Source organism: Ambystoma mexicanum, chromosome 1p (genome assembly GCF_040938575.1).
Source record: "Ambystoma mexicanum isolate Mex_15411 chromosome 1p, UKY_AmexF1_1, whole genome shotgun sequence".
NCBI classification, from domain to species: domain Eukaryota; kingdom Metazoa; phylum Chordata; class Amphibia; order Caudata; family Ambystomatidae; genus Ambystoma; species Ambystoma mexicanum.
The window spans coordinates 1,198,877,278-1,198,905,259 of NC_090921.1; the positions used below are offsets into that span (position 1 = coordinate 1,198,877,278).

The following is a 27,982-nucleotide window of genomic DNA, read 5'->3' on the forward strand; positions in this document are numbered from 1 at the left end:
AGTTGCACTTCCAGTACCAGTGCCAATTCTGATATTATTGGGAAAAGCCAACATGTGCACGTGTGTTTATGTTTATTTGTGTGTGTGTGTACTTACAGTGACAATAGTGGCCTTATTGGCCAAACCCATTAAGTGTTTGCACTTAAAGTAGCAGTACTGACGTCTTCAGACAAAGCCATCATATATGTGCACTTATACTAGCAGTACTATTATCACTAGGCAAAGCCATCAATAGTGATTACTTACAATAGCAAAACTGGGGTTATTGGGCACATTTCCATGTGTTAACCTACAGAACCGATTGTAAATTCCATGAACATCTCCATATTTTTTTTTACTGAAAGTGTACTGACAATTTTACCATTTGGACCCTTTATTTAAACCCACATAGGCAATGCCAACAGCCAACAGTTGGAGCTTGTGTGTAGGCATGGGAAATGCATGTTGGCTTTGCCAATGCTTGTTTTAAACAGGACTTCAGTGGATTTGCCATTGATTAAAGTGAGCTCAAAGCGCTCCCATGAGGGGGGTGTATTTGGTGGGTGGAGGCAGGAATGAGTGAGCATATAACCAAACATCAACTACAGACTCTATGTCCCTCCTCATATGCCATTCCTCCCTAGCTGTACTCCAATGCATTAGTTTGCGCTTATAGGTGTCAGAAGAAATCTCCAGGGGAGTGGAGGAAATCCCCTTTTGCTTAGGTTCTGCTCCCTTCCTACAATCATTCATGTGCGCTCATAAGTGGGGAATGTTTACATCCATCCAATGAAAATAAATCACCAGCTGCCATGGGACCTAATGCGACAAACATGGACGAGTTCCCTGGCCTCATAGAAAGAGGTGCCCTGCACAGCCTGGCAGTGGTGGACTCCCTGACGAGGCTCTAACCAGTCTGGGTTCCTCAAAGTAGCATCCTCGTGCTGGTACTAGCAGACTCAACTGTTATTTGATGAGAGATGGATGCTACAGTAGCATGGAAGCTCCATAATAGGCAACTTCTACTGTAGAGGATATGGTAATGAGCGAATGCATTCCCCAAATACAACTAAAATGATATATGCTATGACTTTGAGCTGGCACAATGCTGTTGTTATTGAAGCTGTTGTATGCCCTCGAAAGCGTTTAGGAGAATTCACATATGATGGGTTAACCTACTTTTGCAGGAAGTGCATTTTCCGTTATATGTTTGTTTACGCGCTTCGTTTCTGTCTTGTCCAGATTGAATGTGGCTCATTGTTTTGTTACAACCGTTTTGTTGAAGGTGATATTATGATTTCTCTTTTCAATACAGATATACTTTTTTCTAGATATTTTACTTCTTTAATGTGATGAGTTCCGAAGAACTTTTCACATTACAAGAAGGAGCATATAAATACATATTCAAGCATTATAAATATACACGTTGTTAGAATTATTACACGTTATCAAATTGTCACGATTATATCCTTTAACACCCTAATAAAGTCCTACAAATCTATACTATGAACAGATTTCATAATCATGTATAGAAATATCCATTCGTAAATTAGAGATTTTAGTCACGACATACTCTAAAATTCATAAACTAATCCCTGATCACCTTTCTCATACATACAATTTTACTATTATTTACCTATTCCATAAGATCCATAACCTTTAACCACACATGATATATAACGATATGTACATATGTATTTTCAGTATTCAAACAACAGCTCCAAAAAGCCTCACTATTGATGCTCTCATCTCTACTGGCAAACTTCCCCAGCTTGTTCACATGGAATGAACAAGCTGTTTGTGCAGCATTCATTTAATACTTGCCAAGCATTTTCAATGTTGCCCCTAAGATTGCACATAAGGCATATCCTATCTACATATACTACTGCCAATTCTGGCCTAGGTTTGCCAGTAAGGGTAATTGGTTTATTCTTAATATCAAGAGAAATCTACGTAGCTGGTGATGAATAGAGCTTAAAATTATACTGAGGGGGACTTAGATTTGTGCAATAGTTTACCAGCCTCACCACCCATCTGCCGCTTAGCCAGATGGATAGAGTTTGCAGCCCAGTCCCATTCTTCCATTTTAGCCACAAATGTATTTTTGCAGGGTATGGAATTCTTCATCCCAATCAGGCTTAATATTAATGTCTCCAAATGTAACATTCGCCAACTCTGTGAATCTGTCCCTTTTTTCAGTACTAGCAATAGTCCCTAGTAGACCTAGACTTTTGGGCCTACTTCTATCTTTTGTATACAAGCATCTTTTTTTTTTATAATGCCTGTGCTGGTAGAAAGATTAGTCCGAATTCCAATCTAATCCGTTCAATAGGGACACTAGGACCCAGTGCCAGGATTCTTTTCAAGAACGTGCCCTCTATTAACTTCAACCATACCAAATCAGGCAGGCATGAGGCATCAAGTCCATATGGGATAGTGGCACAGAAGCATTGCTTGTAAAGTTATAGTGCACCATGGTAGCTATATCCTGCACTCTCACCAACATGCGTTTTAATCTTCGCTGTCAATGCTAATGCTTTCTGCTGTTTTTCAGCAATTATCCCAGCATAGTCACCTTTAATATTTAACTCTACACAGAGATTTTTGAAGTAGTTCACCTTTTCAACATGATTTCCCAGCATGCAAACACAAGGTATAAACATTTCTTTATGTGAGAAATGCATCATCTTGGTCTTCTCAGGGTTAATTGCCAAGCCATTGCAATTCCTCCAGGGCTCTGCGAAAACCAGAGAGAGTCTGGTCACAAACCACACATCATCTGCATATGTCATGCACACTGCCCTCTCCCTGCCAAGTCTTGGAGGACAATTATTCACATTCCTCAGTATAATAGGTAGAGCAGCAAGATGGATATTGAACAGCAGAGGCACCAGCATGCGACCCGGTTTCACCCCTCCACTAGTGGGGATCGGTGGTGAGCAGGCCCTTCTGCTGTCCAGTCTGACCCATGCTGAGGTATTCGAGTGCAGTCCTCGGGCTGCTTGCAAAAGACTATCAGGTCAGAGATAAGCCTCCAATTGTGAGTATAATCGATCACGCTCCGCAGCATTGAATGCTGTTTTAAAGTCAACCATTCCTATACACAAATAAGGATTCCCTTTTACTGTTGATTTCATAATCAGTTTGTCCAATCATCGTAGGCAGTGTATAGTGCCTGACCCACCTTTATATCCTACTTGGAATGTATCCAAAATGCCTTCAGAATTCACCCACCTAGGCAATTCTTCAAGAATCAAAGAAGCAAACATCTTTCCTGTTGTATTTTCTACATAATATTCCGTGATTCAATTGCATGCTTTTTATTTACTGATCATAGTCTCCTGTTTGTGTGCATGCAACAGTTGTGAGTGGTTACAAGAGTTTCTGTGCATACATTGCTTTATCTGTATAGTAAAAGAATCTGATTATTATAAATGTTATATGATGATTTCTGGCTGGTCCAATAGGGATTATTGGAAAGATTTACAAAACATCTTTCAATGCAGAGATGCGAGGTCACTTTCCTCTCTTCTGCAACATTGATTATTGATAGGGCCTTGCAAAGGAAAGGATGGCATTGGGACCCACAGTATGTTCAAGAGCTAGCCATTAAAAAAATAATAATAATCTTGAATAGCCATTGTCTCACTGACCCCCATGTGGGTTCAGGTAGGGGTCAGGTGCTCACGCACATGAGGTCAGTACGCACATTTCCAACCAGAGGCCTTTCAGGGACTTTCACCACAAAGGCATGTGTAGACTTTTGTTTGGGAGGTCGAATGGACAATTAAAAAATATTAATGTAAAGCATCAGAATGTCTATGTTTGGCAAGTCAATGCTACTAGGGTTCCAAACAGACCTCTGATAGTATTGTGTTTCCCCCCCTTCTGACCTTCAACAGCAGAAAGCAGGAGTAGTGAACAGGCTGCAGGTCTGCCTCAGACCAAAGTGCATTCCATTGTAAGTCAGGAAGTCTATTTTCAGTGGCAGACTATCCTTCACCTGGCTATATTCTGCTGGCGACTAATTCCAAGCAGTTCATCTGAATTTCAAATGAAAATACTCACTTCTGTTAGTCAGCCTAAATGTAGATTTTGTGTTTGGTTTAGATGCATGTGGGCAGGGCTGCGGAGCGACACAATATTTGGCACAGTAAACAAAGGTTCAAATGAATGTATTCCCAAAGAGGAGTTGGTAGTGAAAATGACTACAGGGACTAGGGGATTATCTACAATGAAACCTAGGAAATCCATCACAGGACTAAGCTAAACTAACAGCGCCAGGAGGGGATAAAACGTGATGTGCCATAGTTCTGACCTCAACAGGACAACTGGGCTTCCAGTTTCCCCAAACTGTACAGATATATAGCGCCAAGAAGCTTCTTGGATTAAACTCACAGTCATAGCCGTATAGCGTGCAGCCACTTCGTCACTCAGATTTCTGTCAACGCTTTCAGTAACAGTTCTGGCCACTACTGTGCCACTTTTTCTTTTCACAGAGTTATAGTTCTCAACTTGCTCTTTGTAACCCGCTCAGAGAGGCTAATGCTTGGCTCAATTATTCCTCATCCAACACTATGATGGCGGAGTCTCCTTTAGGTTTAAAATGCACTTCCGATTAGCTACTGGATCTTGCCCTACTTGTTAATAAGAGATGTGGTTCCCTTCTCACCTAATACAGTATATGGTGCCTCTGTTACCGTGTTCCTAAAAAGGCACACACATGGCACCCCTCTCGCTCACTTCTTAAGATGGTATATTGTACTCGTCTGAGCCCTCTGCCTACTGAATGACATAGCGCCCAACTGACTCTCTTCCCCGACCCACCAGCAAACAGTTGTGATCCTTTTTGGAAGCAGAGTGGGTCCAGCTCTCTTTTTCAGGGCCACGACGTGCTTCAGGGTGTTCCACAGAGCCTGTAGCGCCTACCATGTTCTCCTTCCTAGTGCTGTTCCAGCAAAGATGCATTCCTTGGCTCACTGTACTCTCCTCTCTTATTGCTGTTCCCTCATCCCTTCATCATGCAATTCTTTACTCACTGCTGCAATTTACATTGCCACTTCCTGGTATCTCTTCTCTTCTCTCTCTGGAGTGGTGCCCTTCCCCATAATGGCGGTCCTGCTGTTTTGCTTGACTGATTGTCTTCTTTTCTCCACCTGCTGAATATCCATTGCCTTCTGAACCGATACGGGCCTGGGGGCTACCTTGACTGCAGGTGGAAGTTCTGCCTCTCTGGTAGCTTTGTGTTTGACTGCTGTGGTCTTGACTATCTGGGACCTGTCCAAGTATGTGGCACTTCCCCTCACCAGTTAGTTCATCTATGGTAAGGATTGCTTCTAGACATGGGGGCGGGCAGCCGACCGTCTCTTGTACTCCATTCCCCACAGTGTGCTCCTCTTTCCCATTCCGTTTTTGGCACCCCATCTTGCAAATGGGGTATTGCATGTTTGGTTCAGGGGGCATGGCTGCTGCATTACAGCTTAATACGTGGCATCTGTTCGTTTTATTGCTGGAGCCTCCAGACGGATCAGATTTAACAATCGAGATGCCTGAGCTAATGAGATTACCACAGTGAGGTTCACCATCTCCACCCTGAATATAAGAGCTTCGGCCAGTGGTATATGCCATAACCATCTGAGGCTATATCACTTAAGTCACCAATGGCCAGCGCCGAGGCGGAGGGCTCCCACTCTTCCACCCTGTGCCGGCTCTTTGCAGCTTGAAGCTCTGTTGCTAGTGCTCTGCGTGTCCCCTTCAGGTCATGGGGCTGGTCGGTGATCTCTCGCAGCAGATAGCATGACAGTGAGGAAAAAAAAAACGTTGGCAATCTGTCCCAATCTATTCTCAGATACAAACACTTTCTTGGAGGTTGTGTGGAGACAATCTTACTGGAATGTAAATGATGCGGTTTGGTGTTTGCTTCATCCTTGTGCAAGTCTTGACAAAACGGAAGTACTCATGTCAGGAAAACAAGTTGCTTTCACAAAAGCCGTTTTTTGTATTGCCGTTGTTTTAATATCAAAGCTGTCCTTTTCTTTGGTCTCTAAAATGCCAATTCTATGCCTCCCATTCTCTAAAGAAGCCTATACGTTGGCCAACGGGCATGACCGCGTGGTTGAATGCAAAGCCGTACCCAACGTCTAACAATCACAGATATGCAGCTTTGAATGATCGATACAGGCATTCAGAGACACAGAGTGGTAAGACTCATAAACACGGATGTACATTGAGCCTCATGACTTACCATAGTACATGGTGTTTCCCCATCCGGTGACGGAGCAGACCTTGCCATCAGTCAGCTGCTGGCCCAGGGCCGGAAGACATGCCGGTTGCACATATTCTGTAGAGAAAGGAACATGGTGGTCATGCTGTTAAGGGGGACATGCACACACAACAAGACACTGGTTTTACTGCACACATTGTGCCTTAGAGAACGAGAACGCCCTCACACAAGCGAGTTCTGTGTGACTAGCCCAGAATTAGGCTAACGTTCCCCCAAGCTCAAAGTCGGATAACCTGTGCAGACACGCAGGGATATCGCCCATATTATCATGCACGCTTAATATAATGCCCCAGATTTTACTTTTTATAATATGCTATGTTAATTGGGGGGAAAATGGCCTAAAAAAGTCCCACAATTCTTATTAATGCCAACATGTAACGTGCTCATGTTATAGTGTACCAGAAATTAAGCAGCCTGATGTGAGCAGTGAAGAAGTGGGCTGGAGTTTCATTTCCTCAGGACTGGCAATATCTGCAAAATGCTAAACATTTTGTTTGACTTGACTGCTGGCGTTGTTTTTACCCCATGGGTAATCACCCCACGGGCATGGGATACTGCCACAAGCAAGCAGATACAGAATATTTTATAACCAATTTACAAAATAAAACATCCTCATTATCATTGGGGAAGGTGCGTTACATTTTTTTTTTTTTTTAAACAGGAATTCCGTGCATTTTTCTCTCTTCCGCCCCATTCTGGATGGGATTCCTGCTCGAAGCTGGAACCTTGTTAGGAGGCACTCAATCAGTTTCTCAACGGATCTGTTCAAACTGTGCAGAATATGTGGCAGACTCTCAGGGACAAGTATTCTGAAGCCCTCTGAGAGGTTGCCTCCCAGCGGACTGTGCCTGCTTTTTTCCGAAACTTCTGAAGAGCTGGCACTCCCTACCTATGAAAGAATGGGCCTCATTACGACCCTGGTGGTATGGTATGGACGGTGGTGGTATGGCACCGGCACCGTCCATACCGTACCACCTTATTCCGAGTTTCCTTCGCGAGATCCTGACAGCCCGCCAGGAATTACCTGGCGGGCTGTCCGGCACCCACAAGCAAAACTCGTGAATGCACCGGTACTGTTATAAAAGGTGCCGGTGCAACCATGCTCCTGACCCCAATTGTGCCATATGGGGCAGAATGGGGATCGGGAGCCCGGCATTAACGCCTCCCGCGAATGGGCAATTACCGGCCCCTTCATCTCGTAATGGGCCGGTTATTGCCTAATCACGGGTGGCGGTGCCGGTAGCGAGCATGTCGGTAGCCGTGCCTGCTATACAGGCACAGCTACCGCCATGCTCTTAAATGAGGCCCAATGTGTTTGATGACCAACACCATTACTGATATGGATGTGCATGCATTAGCACACAAAATTGATACAAATGGATTATCAGCAAGAAATCGGAAAAGGCAAGGTCATTTGGTGTTCACCCAGATTCCTGTGCCTGTGCCTGTGACCACTCCAGGCAGATACGCAGGAGAATCCAGAGGAGAGGACTTGTTTATATGATATGATGATATGTTATGGCATTTATAACGCGCCAATACACAAGTGTTTCAAGGTGCGACGAGGCAAGGGAGGGGGAAACAGAGGAAAGACAGACAACGTTCTTACTAGGCCAGGTGTCACTCAGATCGTGCAAGTGCAAGGGAAGGGGGAAAAGAAAAGTGCGCGGGGTGTGGGGGAGGGGAAGTGCAGTACATGGTATAATAAATAACAGGATAAATAGAAGAACAGAAGAACGGCCAGCTGGTTGCAGTGCAGGGTGAGTGCAGACATAAGTGCTGGGGGGGGGGCTGTAGAGATACAGAAACAGTCCCCAGGTGCAGGGGTTGCCAGGAAGGCAGCGCAAGCGTGCAACTGGCAGGGCTTGGGCCCGAGATCAGATGGGTGGACAGGTAACCAGTGCAGTCTCAGTATCAGCCAGGACTTCAGCAGGGGAGAGGGGGAGAGAAAGCAGAAGCAAAGAGGAAGGTTTTAAGGTGCTTCCGGAACCAAAGATGGTTCTCCTCAAGTTTCAGGGAGGCAGAGAGGCTGTTCTAGAGTGAGGGCCCAGCAGAAGAGAGAGATCTGCCACCAGCTCGTTGCTTGGAGAAGCGACTGACGCTGAGGGAGTTGGAGGCGGATGTGATGCAGATACAGTCAAATCGTCATGCAGAATCTCCAGCCTCATTAACACGAGGCCCAAAATAAATGGGCACATTACTTGCATTGACTAAGGACATTTACCCTGGCGTTTCAAATATGATTTTAACTTGGGAATCGGGTGAGTCCAGGGGTTGGCCGAACTTGAATCACTCAAATAAATTGAACATTCTTGTGATTCAGGATTTGGCTTAATTTAATTGCCCTGGTATGTTCCTGACATACATGATGCTCTTAGCTGACATGCAGATTAAGCCAATTTACCAAACTAGACTTACATTTTTATTCCATCACATACCCCAGAAATAAAAACGTGTTTTGAACTTGCCAGTTGCAATCCCAGAGAAGCAGACAATGCACCAGACGAATATCTAGCAAGCAGATTGCCACTTGACTTGGTATAAAAAATGTGCATCAAATAACATTTCAAATTGGATTGTGTATGCTATGACTTTGCTCTAATGAATTGGCAAATAAACATGTTGATCTGATAAGAGTGCATTGTTATTAGAAATGTGGTCCCAAAGCCATTGCAAAATTCGTATGTATGAATGTGTACCATAACTTAATGAATCCAACTACTTGTTAGCATTGCCACTGGGATTGGGCCAATCAGCTCAAAGAGACACATTGCTGTGAAGGAATTACTCTTTATACACTTTTACGAATAGCGTATGCACTAAAAACGTGATTTTCTGCATGATTAGTAAGAATGTGTTGGATTAAAGTACAATTGTACATTGTCGACGTGTTCGCTTGGATTTTTTTTTTACAACAAATTCTGTACCAGAGTTTCAAATTACTTCGTTCTATCAACACACGTGGCGGGCTAATGTTAAGGGTAATGTTAAGATACACGATTCGCATGTTGGGTCTAACTCCGCTGGTAACAAAAATAATCAGTGGCTTAATGATGATCTTTTTTTTATAATCCTGCAACAATATTTTTGATTTCACTCACAGTATGCAAAGCTAAATCGTATTACAAAGAGGTCTCAGTGGAAAGAAAATTGTGTATCTGTATTTTTCTCAGCCACATCCTAATCTAAATGGCATTTTATTCCTTCTATTCCTTTGAGAACCTCAAAGCCGAATAGCATTTACACAGCAATTATAACTGATACTTAATACTTTCAATCAAAAATAGTTTATTTTAGCAATTTGGCATAAGAGTGCACATACCATGTCATTCATCATAAAACATCATCGTAAATATGCAAATACAATAAAATGGCAATACACATTTTTTATTTTGTGCATTTAGGAAACAGTAAGTCCTTTGCACATGCAAACCATAAGCACATTAAAATACCATAAATACAAACGATCTTTCATCAGGGAAAAAAACACAAATACACATTTCATTTTTAATCATTACACAATATACTAAAATTCATCCATTGATGGATCCATTGGTCTGTACTCTGCAGGGAAACAGTCACTTATTAAAAGGGAACATTGCCTTAATTGTAAGCAATATATGAAAGGCTCCAGCTGTAATAGCTTATGATCCCCCACAAAAATCATGCTCCAGTACTGGTCTGAGCGATAATTTACACATTTGGCATATCCCCGAATATAGAGAGCAGTAAGAGCCTGACAATCAGTGAGGACATGTCGCACTGTTTCAATCTTGGAATAACGTACGCGCGTGAGGAGCTCCTCTCTTTTCATTCCCGTCCATGCCCCAGTGTATCCCAAAACAGGGAGAATATCAAATTTAATGTGGAGTATAGATCTGATGAGACCAGGGAAATAAGGTGCAACACGATATATATGCAGAGTATCTCCAAATTGGTCCTGCTGACAATACAACGCGTACCTGCTCATCTTTGCCAGTCTGCTGAGGGATACAATGCAGTCATGAATACAAGATTTGCTACTCAGCCCGCTCAAAAATGAGGGGACGTTGCATATATTGGAGCAGGCTAAACTAATATCTAGACAGTGTAAGCCCACCATGGTCTCCAAATCACTGAACCATGTGCTTTTGGAGCAGAGACTACCATGGTCCTGAGTTAAGTATAGCAAAGAGGAAGTAGAGCTACAGTTAAATTTGATTTTGCCCCAAAGCTTGGATGCCGGCACTTTCCATCGAGACAAGAGTGATTGTAAGCCCAGCTCTAAATGCAGGGCCTCAACTGGAGTGGAAGTGGGTAAATTAAGAATAGAATGCTGAATTTTAGCCTCGAGTTTGGGAAGCCACAGCACTGCCTTCAGAGGGAAGACTTTTAAAGCATATAAGATAGTCGGTATGATCAACTCCTTATCTGCCCCCATTATCGATAATAACCCTCCTGATAACAAACCAATTGGCCCAGGTTTTAGAAATTATCCCTTTCTCCAAAGGGGCCAAAGACAAAGAAGCGGAAACCTGCACACCAAGATATTTATAGTCATTTACGAGATCAAGGCGAGCACTGTCCAGGACCCAAGAAGCTCCCTTTACATTTTGACCTTTTGCTGCAGATGATAACCTTGGTCTTTGACAGGTTAATATTCAAACCGTTGATTTTAGAATATGTGTGTAGTGAATTTAATGAACGCTGTAGCCCCAAGGCACTCCTGTCCATGACCACTGTATCACCTGCCTACATAAGGCAAACTGTATTCTCTCCTCCAAATCGAGAAGAAAAATTATGAGCCATTTTTAGAAACTGCTGCAAGTCCGACACAAAGATTGTATAATAGTGGTGCCAGGGCACACCCCTGTTTGAGGACTATATTAATGTGGTAAGACCCTAACACGCTGCCCTCTTGTGATAGTCTGACCCTGATTCTGGTGTCAGAGTACAGCAGTTTAAAAAAATACAACAAGGTGGTGTCTATTGCCCACGCTACCAATTTTTTCCAAAGGCGAGATCGAATCACACTGTTGAAGGTATCTCTGTAATCTACAAAGCATAGATACAGTGGAATGTCGGGATACCTATGAGCGTCCGATATGAGTGTCTTTAGGATCCAGATAGATTGGGAGGCATTACAACCCTTTCTGAAGTCAGACTGATGCGGGCCAAGTAATTTTTCTCTTTCGGCCCAGTTATTCAGCAGCTGATGTAATAGGCCCGCAAAATGTTTCAAACTACAGTCTAACATGACTAATAAACGAAAGCAGGAAGCATCAGCGTGCAATCCCCGTTTTTAAACAGGGACCAAGATCGAGTCTAATCAAGATGATGGGATATCCATGGTCTCGCAAATACGTAAGAAAAGCTGTTTCAGCAAAACAGCGCAAAATAGAAGGGCTGTCTTCATTACAGCATTACAGAGGCCGTCCGGGCTGACAGCACAAGAGGACTTGGAGTTCAAAATTGTTCCCTCCAAGTATCATAAGGGACACCATGCTTAGAAAAGTTAATGTGTTTAATTTGATGTTTATGGCCCTGTGGCCAAAAAACATCCATTAGCAGCCCCATATCCAGTTACATCTATCTAAGACAGATTCTGTCGAAAGCTCTTTCCTAGTCAGTGCTCATTGGAAACTGTCAATATTGGCCATGGACCACAGTAATCTATTGCCTGATAAGTTGACCTGAGGATTAATCCTGAGGCACTGTATAGATTTAATATCAGCATTTTTGCAGGCCACCCTTAATGTGGCATGATCACTCATATTAAGTAGTTGAGGGGTCAGATTTCTAATAGCCTTATTTACAAATATAAAATCAATTATACTTTGATTTACCCCATTGGACCATGTAAAATGTACAAGGGGAGATTCAACGGACAGTGAAATGAAGTCAAAAGCTGAGAGAACGTCTCACCACTCCCTTTCTCACTTATTTGCGTTGGACCCCATAAGGCTTCCACCGGAAGACCCAAACTCTACCGAACAATCCACGTTAAAATCATCCGTGAGTATATTGCCTCATGCCTTTGTTTTATCCAGCCATTCACACAATATATCATGCACACTATCAATAGTGTTAGTGATTATAGAGCCACCGGGAGGGTCATAAAGTGTTACCACCAATGTACCACCCCCCTTCAAAGGAATACCCGATATATAAACTGCCAAACATTTTTTCTCATCCCTTACAACATGAAAAGGTGCCGAACAATATTTGCATCTAAATATATATATTATATTATAAATTATATATCGAATACAAAGACCACCTTTAGGACGTCCCAAACAAGGAGGCGGAGAGAAGCAAAAAAACGAAGAAAAGCCATCCAGAGAAAAGTGGGATATGAGCCAAATTTCCTGGAGGCGAAAATTGTGGGATGACAATAATTCCTTCGTACCCTTGGGGTTAATCAAGAATGAGCCATGTCCACGAGTGTTCCAAAAAAGTAATGTAAAAAGGTCAGATACAGGTTCCTGAGTATAATTCACTGGAGGGACATGTGCCCACGCCACAATCATTCTCCCCCTAGATGGAACAGTCCCTTGATTGTAGATCTCACCCTGAGTTACTGCACGGATCGGGCCGACGGGATCCTCCTGTAACATATGGGCCCTGGAAACTGATCTCAGGCACAGTAGAAAGCATAAATATCAAAGCCCGAATCATAACGCAAGGAAGCATTTTTGCAACAAAATCCACAATCAGAGAGGAGGCCAGTTTCACCAATAGTAAGGAGGCAGCTCTAAGGTCACTATGTCCTCAGAGGTAACACCATTTAAGTCAGGGATAAGCTGCAGCAAGTGCAGCAAACATGTTCGATTCAAGAAGAGAATGCTCGTAGCAGGCTCTCGTTCCACAATCTTGATGAACTTTGAGCCAGCTTGATTCCCGCAAATGTTTGTAGGCATCTTCTCATTTGCCCCGGGTCTTTAAAATATACATTTTAAAACAATACATTTCCAATGCTGCAGATAGGCTGATGAAATGAAACATTCTGAACTTTTCTCAGGATATACAGGGCAATAAAAGACCAGTCTCAAAATATTTAACTATTGCATTATCAGAAATCCCCAGGATGTCTAAATAATTAATCAGTTACTTTGAAAATATTCCTGTTCATATAAGGGCTCGTGCTTCTGTGACAAAAATGTAAACCAATGCCTACATCAGAAGCTAATATCGTCAAATAGCATCACCTGTGACAATGCATATGTATAATGTGATACATCGATTGATGCCGGGGCTTCCATATTTCAGAATAGAATTAAAACAACTATATATTAATAGATGTTATCAAGTAATTTGTTCCCTAGAAATACAGTAATGAGGATGTAATTTGACACTGCACATATAAAATCAGCATTATCTGCTCTTTTACATGGCATCAGAGCCACTCTTGTATTACCAATATAGGCAAAGTAACATCTGCGCTTTAAATAATGTGTTCTATTCCGATATAAGTGTGACAGAGTAACAGGAAATGGATGTCTGTCTCTCTCGTGACCATGCAATGTGGGCAGGAGTCTGATGAGTCATACCCCATTGTTAAGTGTGCATAGTCAGTGTTACAATACAACATTGGAAAATAGTGTATGTGCTGTTTTAGGTCTTACATAATCAAGATATTGTTCATATGCCAAAGATGTTTTTCAATCCCAATAGGTTATAAGGGAAGGGTAACGCAAGCTCTTAATAATGTAATCTTAAAAATCTCTATTTAGTCATTTTGTCGAAATGGCTGATTTCACCTTGACGCTAATATTATTTGGATTGGCCTAATTGACTACAGTCAATTTGGCCGTGAACAATCGTGCCATGGCCAAATCATATAGATCCAAAAGTTTAATACAAGTACAAGGTGACAGAGGTAAGACCAAAAGGCAATTAACATAAAAAACACAAGGAACATACAGAAGCATACATATGTACAAATACAGGTGGCTTTTATCCTACAGAGAAAGCAGTTGGGCGATGAGACAGAAAGTTCCTGGCGAGGAGCGAGTGGAGGTGATTCAAGTTTAGGTGAATAACTGAGTTTGTAATGCTTTGTGGAAGATACAGTATGATTTCTCTGCCCTCAGGGACAGTGGGAGATTGTTCCAGAGCTTGGCAGCAAGGTATGGGAAGATTGAGCCTCCAGCTTTGCATCTTTTCACTTTGGGCACAATTAGCCTGTCCGTATAAGGGCTCCCAGTGGGTCTGGAGGAGTAGGCTTTGGCAACTCTTTTGGAGAGGTAAGGTGGTGCTGTGTTGGACAAGCACTTGTGGGTGATTGAGAGGGTTTTGAAGATGATCTGCGCCTAGATGGGGGGGAGCCAGTGTACATCTCTTCTGGTTCTCAAAATGTGCTCTCTTTTCGGGATGTTCAGGTCTGCTTTAAGTGCGTTATTCAAAATTACTTGAAGTTTGAGTGTTTTTCTGGACGATGTGCCATTGAAAAGGATGTTGCAGTAATCAATCTTTGAGCCAATGATTGCACGGGCAATGGTTAGGCAGTTGTTTTTTTAAGAGGAAGGGTCTGGCTGCATTAAGGACCTTGGTAGCATAGGCTGCCGAGGAGGTAATGGCACTTATTTATGTAGTCATGGTAAGTAAAGCGTCTAGATAGATCCCTAAGGTCTTTATGGTGTTAGGGACAGGTATCAAGCATTTGCCGATTATTAAGACAGACTATTAACTGGTGAGGGTCTTTAGGGCACTTGGCTGGCCAACAATCAGGATTTCTGTCTTTTCACTGTTGAGACAGAGGCGATTGGCTGCCATTCAGGTCTGAATTGTGGAATACATTTTGTTAAGGGTGTTAGAGTTGTCTATGTAGTTGCCTGAAAGGGGGATCAATATTTGAGTGTCATCGGCATAGTTAGTGTAAGCTATGCCGAGTGAATCTAAAATGTGGAATAGGGGCCTGGTGAAAATATTCTACAGTGTAGGGGCGATGCAAGATCCTTGCGGCATACCACCAGGTGATAGGAGAAGGAAAGGCGTTGGCAATCTCTGAGAAGACTCATCACTTTTCTGTTGAGGAAAGATGCTATCCAGGCAGTGGCTGAAGGTGAGAAGGACAGTGGTGATTGGCTTGTAGTTTGTGGGGTTGGCTGGGTCTAGGGATGTTTTTATCAGGAGAGAGAGTATCCAGGCTTCTTTGAGGCTGGCTGGAACAATGCTTTGTGCGAAGGAGGTGTTTATGATTGCTGTGATGTTGGGGGTTAGTATATCGGCACAGTCTTTGACGATGGGTGCTAGGCATATGTCACCTTTGCATTGTGAAAGTTTTAGACTATTGATCAATTTGGTGAGATCGGTTTCAGATAGGTCTCTGAAGAAAAACTGAGTGGTGGAGGAGGTAGAGGAAGGAGATGAGCAGTTGTTGCTAGTGGTCATGGGTACTGTGTTGTATGTCACTTTTTGAGAGCGGATCTCACTATTCAAGGTATCCATTTTGGGCAGGAGTGCCTCTTGGATACTAGAGCACAAGATATTGTCTTTAATTATGGTTTTGGGCAGAACTGCAGGGGATTTGAGTTCTCTGTAAATGCCAAAGATTTCTTTTGTGTCTGACTTAGCATTATTGATCCTAGTGTTGAAGGAGTTGGTCTTTGCTGTGTTTAAGGCTGATTTATATTGTTTGGAGACTTTGGTGAAGTCATGCTTTGCCGTGATGGTGGGTTCTTTTTGCCAGGTTACCTGAGCTTGTCGTTTCATGGTGCATAATTCTAGCAGGTCATGGGTGAACCATGAGTTGGAGTGTCTGACCATCTTTTCTTTGTGTGGTTTTAGTGGGGCTATATGTGTAGATGTTCACTAGTGAGGTGGGGTTCGAGGCAAAGGGCATCTGAAGGCAGGAAGTGTTGATCAGGTGTATGATATTGTATCTGGATAGCTTCTGTGAGCTCCTTGAGACAGCAGGAGGAAGTGGGTTGGGTAAAGCTGTTGTCTTGTTTGGCTCTAAAGTAGTGAAATGGATAATATTGTAATCCGACCATGGACAGGGTGTATTGTCGATGATGGAGATTTGACGGTTGTTGTCTGCTATCCAGTCCAGTGTGTAGGATTGGAGATGTGTTGAGTGAAGCCAAGTAAGTAGAGTGTGTCAGAAAGTGATTTGGAAGGTAGGTCATTCAGGTCATGTAGTCCCGGGTTGAGATCTCCTAGTAACGTTATGTTAGAGGATGCTTTAAGGTTATCCTGGAGGATATGAAGTATATTTTGCTCAAAGTTTGGAGAGGGGCCAGAAGGGCGGTAGATAAGGTGAATGGTGAAAGTGCAGGAAGGGGATGGTGAGAATTGGAGCGAGAAAAGGTCTGTATTCCCATCAATGGAGGTTTGAACTTGTCTGAGGGGGATGGAATCGCTCCCAATCATAGTGACTCCGCCTCCCCTGAAGGAGCGTCTGTCGTTCCATAGGATAGTAGATCCTAAGGGTAGTGCTAGGATTAGAGCAGGGCCAGAAGCTTTGTGAAGCCAACTCTCACTGATGGCTAGTGTGTCAAGGTTGAATGTGATAATGAGGCTATGGATGTCGAGTGCGTGGACAGGAAGGGATTGAGCGTAGATCATGGCTCATGTCAAGAAGGGCTGTGGGTCAGTCGACAAGGTGACAGAGCCTTGATAAAGGGTAGAGGTTTGAATCTGAGAGGCTACGTGGGGGATGGGGGATGTGCCTGTTGTGTAGGTGGTGTTTGTTTATGTTTGAGACTTTGGGTTCTGAGGAAGTCCTTGCCAGTCATTGGAGGAGGAATGGAAGTGTAGGGCATCTGAGGGCGATGAGGAGGGTTGTTTGAGGGGTGAACTGAGACTTTGAGAGAGGGTTTTGGGCTGGCCCTTTGTGTGCAATGGGTTCTGCAGTGGTGAGGTGTTGGAAGGTTGTGAGCGAGGAGAGATTCTGCTAGGTGTGGGTTTGGGAGCAGCATCTGGGTGCTGAATCTTGGCTTGCACAGTGCACTTTTGTACGCGATTGGCGAAGTTGAGTAGGGGTATCAGAGTGAAAGTTTTGCTTTACAAGGGCGCTGTTTCTGAAGAAGGTGCATCAGCAGGAAACTCATCTGAATGGAGGTTGGTACATGATCTGAGGGTTGATTTTTGGGTGAGGGTGTCTTGGGCATTGAATCACGCTAAAGAAATGCTTTGAGCTAATGGGGCTTTCGAGTTTTCGCCGGGGCGTGCTGCCTGCTGTGCTTTGGGGTGCAGTCTTGGAATAGTGAGTGCATGAGAATGCTGATGACAGGCACTAGTTGTTAGCATGGCTTACCAGCAGTGTTCATATCATGCTGGCGCAGCAGGATTTGCGAGGTTGGAGCAGACATGACAGACCTCCCGGTCGGGAAAATAAATCAGTGGGGCTGACAGTCAGTCACAGAGGGAGGCTGCTCGTTGTCATGGTGCTATGTGCTTCATTGTTCAGCGTTCATGGGTATTTCGGTATTAGAAGTGGGCAGAGCCACCAAGTGTGAGTGCTCATGGGGTGGTGTGGGGAGCGTGTTTTTTTGCTCACAAGATCTGTCCTTAATCAAATGTGCTGATTGAAAAGCAGTGCGAGAGGGTGGGGTATGTTGTGCAGGATTTTACACTGGCATGCCGATAATGGGATACATTGAGTCACAGCAGGCAATGCTAATGATGAGGCTAATTTGTCTCAGGGACTCACACAGCGTTTGAGTCACACAGCAACGTATGCCAGCACCGAGTTAATTTCTGCACTGGCGGTTGTTACTTGAACTACAGACTCTGTCTCGCAGCGCAAAACAGATCTGAGGAAGCGTGTGGGTGGGCAGTGGGATAACAGAATGGCAATAGAGAAGTACACGGCCTAAGCCCCGCCCACCTGGCGCCTTCCTGCCTTCTGCTCTTTTTCACCACTTAGCAAGCCGTGCCCACCTGGTGACTTCCTGCTTGCTGCTCTTTTTCCCTACTTAAGGAGCCCTCCAGCCTCTTTTCCTTTGCAGATGGGTAGCAGGTGCAAGTGGATCTAGGTCACCTGGCCTAAGCACCACCCACCTTCTTAGCCCTGCCTCTTCCTTCCTGCTCTTAACTATTCGATCAAGGATGTCTCTCACCCGGGCTTCCTAAGCAATGGCAGATGAAGAAAAGGGCAATTCCTGTTTGGACCTGTTCGTACCAGGAGGACCCAGCGCCGACCCCCCCGTTCCATCAGCAGGTAATCATGCACCAACACGTGTTACTCCCTCTGTCCCCACAGGTCATCCCCACCCTCTCTGGCCCCCCCGTGATGTTCCCTTGAGCCCCCACCATTCTTGCACACAGGTGTTGCCTGTTTTGCTTGATTGTTCTACCCTGTTGCCCCCTCACCCCCTCAAGCCTACTTCTGCAGGAGTCTGTCCTGATAAATTCTGGTTTCACCATCACCGTCTTGAGGCCAATGATGGATTTGACTTTTATGGACTTCATTCATTCACGGTGCGTCACCCTTTCTCAACTCTCATGCTGAACTTCCTTTGCATCTTATACTGGTGGCCCTGAATCATGCTGTTCCCATCTTCATATTGTATCCTGGCTTGCAACATTATGTGTTACTACTGACTTCTGCAATTGTATTCACTCTCCCCTCTTGCTTCTCCACATTTTTGACTGCTAACTCTCTGTTCTCTTTCCCTTCTCCCTTTTCCTATCTCCTCCCTTACTTTCTTCTATGCACTTACTCTATCAGAATTGTCCCTGGACCTAGTATGATAGCAACCTCGCCTGTCTCCTCCCCCCTCCCCTTGCTGTTTTTTTTTCCTCCCCACCCCTGCACCTCCTCCAGCACTATCTGAAATGTCGCAGAGTGTATAATACATCTGGCTTTTGCAAACGTGGGGGTCCTACTATCTGATCTTTGCAAGCATTATCTGGAAGTATATCCGAAGTACAACAATCTATCTCTGGTGCAATGTTGAGTACAATGCTGGTTGGGGCCAATGACTGCATGTCAAGTGGTTTATATGGAGTAAAGCTATTTTGATTAAATTTTTTAGCATTAGTAATTAATACATTTTTCATATTCTACGGTCCATGCAATGTTAGTGAGTCCAGTACCCGTTGCTTAGCATGTCAAACTTCACGTTCACCGTTGCCTAGAAGGGCAGAGACTGCTGGAAGAGGTCTTGAGTGTTGGCGGTCAGTGGAGGCTGGTTTCACCTGACGGCACAGGGAGTTGGCTGCTTCAAGCTGGGATACCAGCCAATCATGGTGCTGCAGGCCCAGGGCAGCCTGGGAGCCTGGTGTGCGCCGAGGCACGGTGGTGGCCATCTTGAAGGTTGCTGCTGGGTCTCTGAATTCTGTGCTTCTTGCAGGGGTTATGGGGTTGCAGGTCTCCCTGTTAGGAAGGGGTGCCTGTCTCACAATGAGACTGGTGGAGAATGCTGGAAGAGGCCTTGAGTGCTGGCCTTCAGTGTGGGCCGGCTTCACCAGCCTGTGCAGAAGTTTGGCTGCTTCAAGCTGGGACACCAGCCAATCATGGTGCTGCAGGCCCAGGGCAGCTTGGGAGCCTGTTGTGCACTGAGGCATGGTGGCAGCCATCTTCGAAGTGTTCCTGTATCTGAAAATGTCGATACCCAAGTGACCAAACAAGCCTAATAGATCAATTGAAGCACCCCAATTTGTCAACTTAATTTAGTATGCTTTCTTCTTATTGGCTTAAAGATCATAGATTTGGTTTTAGATGTATTAACAGTCAATCCTTTGGTTTCTCAGAAAGCAACAAATACTGCCATCTGCTTTCTTAGTCCAATCACAGTCAAGGAGATCAAGACTGCATCATCGCCAAATGATAACACTGGATATTTACCCCTGCCTAGTTATGGGGCATTGTTCATAAAGGTCAAAAGGGTCTCTATAACACCATTAATATAGAGGCTTAATAGGGTCAGTGCCAGGACACAGCCCTGGCACACACCTTTCTGCTTTTGAAAGGGGGATGTTACCCTGATCTTAAAACAGTCTCATTTTGTTTATGTTAATGTTAAAGATCATTTATACCGTGCACTATCACCACCAGAGTGGTCCCCTGGCGCTCTGGCAGATCTGAAAAGGATGGAGTGTGGCGTGGGTTGGTAGAGCACAGTGGAAAGAGGTAGGGAGAGAGTTGTGATGTCCTATTGACAGCTTCAGTTCCGTTTGCAACATTTGCTGAGCTTGGCTTGCGATTTACAGCTCGGTAGATTCCCATGTGCTGGAATATGTGTGGTTTGTTTTGTTGTTGCAGTGTAGTGAAGTGCATGCAGATTGCTGGGCAGAGAAGGGGTTGTGTTTGTTTAGTGTTTAAGAGGTGTATGTGAAATTTGAGGATTTAGGGTTCGGTTAGTGGGGCTTCTCTTACCTCTTTGTTTCTGACTTCTGTGCTCAGTGTCTCTGCCTGTGCTTTGTGGTTGTAGCTGTTCTTCACATGGTGGTGGCTTTCCTCTCTAAACTGTCTCTCGTTCTATGGTCATGAGGTGGTGAAGGCCTCTAAGATGGTGGACACCTCACAGCCTCTCTCAGCACCTTATATACCATTGCATTCAGGCACCACATGACTAGGACTAAAGGTTATATCTGTCACTCTTGAGTTTAAGCATGGTTTTCATGCTGCGGAGATCCGTGTGCTTTGCATCGTGAAGTTTTGAAGTGGTAAGCTTTAGTTCATAATACTCTGCATTATATGGTGGCTCGTTCATTTATGATATAGCCAGCAAGTCGGTGAGAGGATGGACCTTTGTGTTCTGTTCCCTTTTACTTTAGTGAGTCCTTTATCTGAAGCGAGTGAGCTTGTGCCACAACATCAGATCTCTCTTTCCAGTACATTAGGCTTTCTGACAAGTGCAATTGGCTTTTCCAGTGGATTCTTTTTGTGTGAGGGCGGGTTACCTTGCTTTAGGTCATTGCTTGACATTTACCATAACAAGCATAGCTTTGTTATTTTGCCTTACAGATTTACAACTGGATAAGCTACCAAGAAATGATCAGACCTGTAATTATATGTTAAAGTGCTGCAAGTTACAGCTTGGGAGTGGAGGTTTATGACTTCTGATTTTATCATTTTTGTTTAGCCTGAGATTGGGGTGGAATGAGTTGGGGTGCTGAACTGGTTATATTGAATCGTGTAGTTTGACCATCAGACCAAGATTGTTATTTCTGCATTGGATTATAGGAAATGAATGCGGATATACCCCGGAAGATGGGACTGGTTACCAAAATGCACTGGGTTGAGTGCTTGTATCCTCTATTTTAGGTGTGCAATAGGTGTTGGGAAAATCATTTGTTTGGTGTTTAACTTGCCATTTCAGTTGCCTCACTTAAAATTCATGTTTATTGAATGTTCTCTGTATTTCACAAATACTAACAACACCTAAATTGAATGCGAGTTTCTTTCTTTTCTGTATCTTTTGATTGCATATTTTACTGTGTTACCTTACTGCTCTGTTTGAAATATTTTCCATCTATCCAGTTTCATTTTGCCTTAAATATCTTCGATGGTCATGTTTTTGACTCCATGTACATCCAGTGTGCGATTGAGCCATGGATGAGGCTCATCCAGACATATGGCAGACATATATAGTGAAGCATCATAGATTTGCATTTTGGTGCAGCTAGTGCAGCAATTACGTGCTGTGGCTTGACATTTTGTACTGGGCGTCTCTGCTAAAGCAATATTGATGAGTGTTATTACCTGGCTAGATTGGCATTTGGGTGCAGGCAGTCTAGCCTTTCGTTACTGTGGCATGGTATATTTTTCTGGGTATCTATGATAATGTAGGCATGATAAGTATTATTATGTGGTTAGATTGACAGTTTTGTTCTACCCCTCTAGGTGTGTCTTACAGTGGCATGGAATTTTTTACTGTGGATCATCAAGGCTACAGCAAACATGAGGAGTGTGATTATGTGTCTAGCCCAAATTATGCAGCCAGTTTTGACATGTTTTCCTATTGCGGCATTACATTTTCTATAGCAAAGCAGTAAGATAGCTCAGCAGGTTGACTGCTCGCTGCTTAGATGTATTTGTGATCTGCAGTTTGCAAGTTCAAATCCCAGCATGGCCAACTCAACCTTTCATTATTCCAAGGTTGATAAATGAGTACCATCTTCGGTTGGAATGATAATTGTGTTTAAATATGTGCTAGGTATAGTTTTTTGTTGAAAGCACTATATAAATAACAAATCATTATCATGAATCAAATCATTAATGCTCCCATGCATTGTTGGTGAATTCCATCTATTGGATTTTTGGATACTGTAATATTGTTGCAACTGCAATGTAGGGGCACTAATTATCATATCATGGCTATACCTGACATGCAGCTATAACTGGCATAATACGGAAGAAACTTGCCATACAATGTTGAAATGGCATATCTATGGCATTGCCTTGGCCTATGTTGTTTCTATTAGGTCTAACCCATTGATATAATGACCCATCCATGGCATATGAAGGCAGCACCGTGGTTAAAAAAAAGTGGTTGGCATCTAAAATATTCTTGTCTGCTTTAGTATCTATTTGGTATTTTAAAAATGGTACATTTATGTACTTTTTATGCTAACAAGTCTCTTCCGGTGATTTCACCAGGGTTAAAGAGGAACTGATGCCATCCAGGTCAAAGATCATGTAACATCACGTCCCGTGATGTCACTTCCGCTACCGCAGGGATTTTGGTGAATCGATATCCCCGAATGTACGGAAGGGGGAATAGAAATGTGGCCTGAGATGTTCCATCCATGCGGTGGAATGTGACACTTGAGCGCACAGAGTCTTGGTGGCACCGAGGTATTCACTGAAGAGCAAGTTCTTGTGTTCCTTCTGAACTGTAAGAACAATGGCAAAGTCTGTATTTCCACCAGAAGGGTGTTCCATTAGCCCTAGTCATAGCAACAGAAGGCCTGTTTCCTATTAATTTACTTCCACAACAGTTTTCTGTCTCAAGCTTGTGATGGCTTGTTTCATTATCGCCTGAAAAATCCTGATCTTGGGATACTTTCTAATATGGGTGGACAGTCACACTAATCATTCCAGCACGCTAGATGACAAATAGCGTCAAGTAGTACTCAGAACTCAGACAGCTCATCAATCTTCCAGCTCACTCAGTTCTACATGAATTGAAAACATTGATATCAGTAGCCTCATCGGGCTGGTGATGTGGCAATATCACAGTTCAAGCACCTTCCCTATTGTATTAATACCAGCTTCGTTTGTGCAGATCCAGACCTATACACAATAACTCCAGTCTTCAGTGCAAGATGATTTTATATTAATATTTCAATGTACCAGCCGGAAGAGAATCTCTTCTCTTGTGATATCATGATGTCATGTTCTCACAGCAAGAGGTTTATTTAAAAAAAAGAGGACCAATAGAATAATGATCTATTTAAAACTTTGACTACACAGACATTAAAATACCAAATGATGGTTTGTTTGTTTGTTTGTTTGTTTATTTATTTATAGGATGCACCAAACCCGTGGATAGCTGGGCGCGCAACATCACAAGAATACTTAAAGGAGAGTTCCGGGACTTTTTTTTTATTGTCCCTACGGGTCGGCCATGTGTTTGTAAGCATAAATCGGTAGATCGTAGGAAACTTTCCTATGGACCTTACCCGACTTTTCGCCCCTTATCGCACTCGAAATCAGCCTCCATTTTGTGATAATCCTATCATTCCGCCGCATCGACCTGGCTCACCTGCCTTTGCGGCACTAAATCAAATCCCCCGCCCCTGAAACAGACTTTATCAAAACATTCATATTCCCCGCCTCTATCCGTGACGTGACTGTGCTGCGTAGGCAAACGCGCCCAGGCGTCTTCTACGCGACTCCACACAGACCCCGGAAATCAACACAGATCAGCTCACAATACAGCGCACCACAATTCGGAATATGAAACTGTACTTTGAAATCAAACCGCAAGATTGTAAATGTGGTAAAGTACATTTATTTGACATCAAATGTTTAGAGAATATTCAGCGATTTGCATTTTTATTTGCTCATGTTCCAAAAAGTTCGTATTGAGGAACGCGATGGTCCTTTGCTGTACACAGGGTCTTAGAGCATCTCACAATACAGCACCACAATTCGGAATGTGAAACCGTGGTTTAAAAGCAAACGGCAAGATTGTACATTTGGCAAAGTACGTTTATTGGACATCAAATGTTTAGAGAATATTCAGCGATTTGCATTTTTCTTTGCTCTCGATCCAAATTAGTTCGTCTTGAGGGAAGCGATGTTCGTGTGCAGTACACAGGGTGTTGGTTTACGATAAAAATAAGCTCTTCTGTCGCACTGATAATCGCATGGCTGTTCCAACAACGAGGCACTAGGCCACCACAATGGTAGGTATGTTGCATCTAACCGTTAGTACCGCGTAAGGGCATACTTGTACTTGGCGATCGTCCCATAAAATGGTCAGGGTGGTAACGTTGTTCACGCGGAGAAGCAACTGGCGGCTGTAGAAGCCGTCCGCCGGTGTCTGGTACTCGTGACACAGACAGTAGTGAATGATGTACCTAAAAACATAAAAAATGAAATTAGTCTCACCATCAGATCCTTATTAAAATTATTCATTTCATAGCGAGGACAGCGCTACTGGGTGTACACAAGTGTTTAAAGGCGTGGCGAGGCATGGAGGGGGGGGGGGAGTGCAGGTGGAGAGTGGAAGGGCCCAGGACTGAGGTCGCAGACAGTGGACCAGTTGTAGCAGGGGAGAGGGAGAGAGAAAGCAGAAGCAAAGAGGAAGGTTTTGAGGTGCTTCAGTAAAAGCAGATGTTTCTCCTCAAGATAGTGCGCGGTAGAAAACAATATGCCACATAGAACGAACAAGTACAACTGAACCCGTCTTTAAAGCCACTGTATAGTAATGAAATTGCGGTATAAACTCATCAAAAGTTACTTACATTATATTTGCATTTTCCATTGTGTCTCTGTGTAGGGCAGACCCGAAACACCACTCCTTCTTTGCCGACGTTACTTCTTCTAATGAACGTGGCTCATCGTTTCGTTTCTGAAATTTTATTCATTATCTTTTCTTAGTCTTTCAGGATGGTCCCGGCCTGTCAAGGTCAAATCACAATAGAACCTTATATTGGGTCGTGGGCCGTTCCGCCACCCGAGCAAAACATCAAAGCAGCTGACCTTCACTTTGAGCGAGCACACATTTCTAGTTAGCTGCAGTTAGTTTTAGGGACATCTTGTCTGCGTGCCTTTTTTTTTATTGTCCCTATGGGTCGGCCATGTTTTTGCAATACGGAAACATTCTATAATTTTTGTAAAAATGATTTATATTACTGTTTGGTTTAATTGCAATGGGCCTGCAACATGAGGAGACTCGAGAGAACAGACAATCAAATTACAATCATTTAAACCGTGATGTGTATTTCTCAATGAGCTCTGCTTTAGGTGGACATGGAACAGAGGCAATGTTGGGTGGCAATGCAGTTGTCCCCTGCATAGGTTCGTTCACCACTCCATGTATGTGCCTATCGAGGACATCTACGATAAGTCTCTCAATAAACTCATATTGCATATCCTCAAACACTGGTTTGATCACCCATTGTTTACTTCTTTTAGTGAAGGCCTTATTGTAGCGAAGCGTCCCTAAAGTTCCGGTCGTCCTACTTTGTTGACGGCCAACATTATGGTTATGTGCCAAGACCGCTAAAAGAGTCCGATTTATCATGCCTTCCATGCCAAAATGCAATCTTTTGGGCCTGTACTTGAGGCACATATTGTGGAACACCTCCAAATCTCCTGTGTGGCAGAATTCCGTGAGTCCCCTCAAAGCTTTTGTTATAGTTTTATCAAATACAATCTTTTCAATGGCTTTGTGAGTGGGTGATGAAGGAATCAACCACTTCTTCTTCCGTGCCTCCTCTGTGGACAAATGGCCATGTTCACATTTGTGGAAATGCTCATTTGTCGACCATCGATGTACGTTGCTACAGTGCAACATTACTGACCGCCATTTTTCCAGTAGAATTTCCAACGACCCTTCACATGTTTTTGAGCTCCACCAAAGATGGTTGCTGATTGACTTGGACCACTGTGAAATACCTTGCAATTCTTTTTTTTTACCTGCAGCAGACAATTTTTTATTGATTGATTTTGCAAGATGCCAAACGTCAAATTGGTGATTTATATTTTTGTACTGTTCTCTCATTGTCTTGGCAATTGAAACGTGTCTGTCCGTGGCTATCAGGTCGATCACCATTCCCCGCGATTGTAGTTCTTGCAATGATGCTACAAAGCCAACTTTCTCCATGGCCACTGAGGATGTACTTTGTGACACCTGCACGACCACCGAACTCACAATTTTCTTACTTTCCATGTCCTGAAAGTGGTAGGTGCAGTACTTGGCTGAAAATCCTGGGCTGTCGCACTGTCCATCACCGGCTAGCCTGAAGCGTTTGCCCGCGAATGTACTTTCCATTGACATTTTTTCCATTCTCCAAGCTTCGCTGATGGCTGGAAATAGATAATCGGTTTGGTATTTGTAGAACTGACTTTTCGCAATGAAATGGATTCCCACAAACTGAAAGAAATACTGTAACTTTTTAAAACTTGAACCACTAAAAAGTGCGGCCGCTGCACAAAGTAGATTGCCTGCTGGCAGTTGCCCCAGCATGGGTTGTGCAGACCATGCGAACGGATGATATTGTGTACAGGTGGCATGTATTTTAAGGTTAGTGCCTCGAATTGCACGAGTCACATTAATCAATGGCTCCCCACATACTTCCCCACCAACCGAATGCCCACATTTCATCATCATAATAATATCCATCAAACAGCTATCGAATACAATGAATTTGGCCTCTTTCCTTATACTTTCACTCTGCATCCCAGCTGGTTCGGCCTGTAACGTTGAGGACATGTCACTCGCATGAAAGGTACAATCTCTGATATCGTCTTCCGCTATGCTGAGTGATATTGATGGTGTTTCATTGTCGTCCACGTCATTCTCTTCCATTGCAACATCTGTTCCTTGTCCGGAGATGGGAGAAAAAAACAATGTCTTCAACTTTCGCGCGCTCTTATTTTTTGCGGGTGTGGATTCTGTGAATTGATCTCCGACTGCATCCAAACTACCAGGAGGACATTCACTATCAATGGCTGGTGGTGGTATAGCTCCGTTGTCAATCACTTCATATTCTTCCCATTGGCACGATGCATCTCCAGTCTCAAGTCCCTGCCAAAAGGTTTGACAAGCAACATCTCTCGTTCGCTTCACTGTCTGTGTAGATTTAGTTCTTACACCCACTCGCAACTAGAGGACAGATTAGAAAAGGGATGTTCAGTTTAAACACAACTTACAGTATTGAACTATTGACAGTGAAAGACAACATAATATAGTGAACAGGACACTAACCTTCTTTTGCTTTCTTTTCTTTGAAACTTTCTTGCCTCGAACTTCAACATCTGGACGCTGTTGCTCCGACTCGTGTGTGCATGTCTCCACTTCCTCTCGCGCTGCAACGACTATATTTTCATGATAAGCACATCCATCACTCACTGAGGCTCCATCGACTCCCTGAAACATAGAACTTTCATTAGTATGTATAATAATATTGAAAACACAAAATGTACTTGGGGACCAATACCCATACGTACATCTCAATAGCAAAACACGAATGAACGCATTGTGTAGAACATTCAAACGACAATAGTTCACGCATTGTTGATCTAGTTAGATTGAACTGTCAAGATCCATACCTCGGGCTCCGCATAGACTTCCATTGATGATATTATTGAAGATGACGCTTCAGCAACTCCCT

The 27,982-nt window shown here is 43.5% G+C and overlaps 1 protein-coding gene across 3 annotated transcripts in view; it reads right to left on the reverse strand.

Annotated features, from left to right (window-relative positions):
• HPN (hepsin) overlaps positions 1-27,982 on the reverse strand; it is a 780,351-nt gene that overhangs the window by 73,468 nt on the left and 678,901 nt on the right. For all 3 annotated transcript variants that reach the window (XM_069604921.1, XM_069604920.1, XM_069604919.1), the window contains one exon: positions 6,224-6,319. In XM_069604921.1, the coding sequence (XP_069461022.1) occupies positions 6,224-6,319 (96 nt within the window). The remainder of the gene's footprint in view (positions 1-6,223; positions 6,320-27,982) is intronic.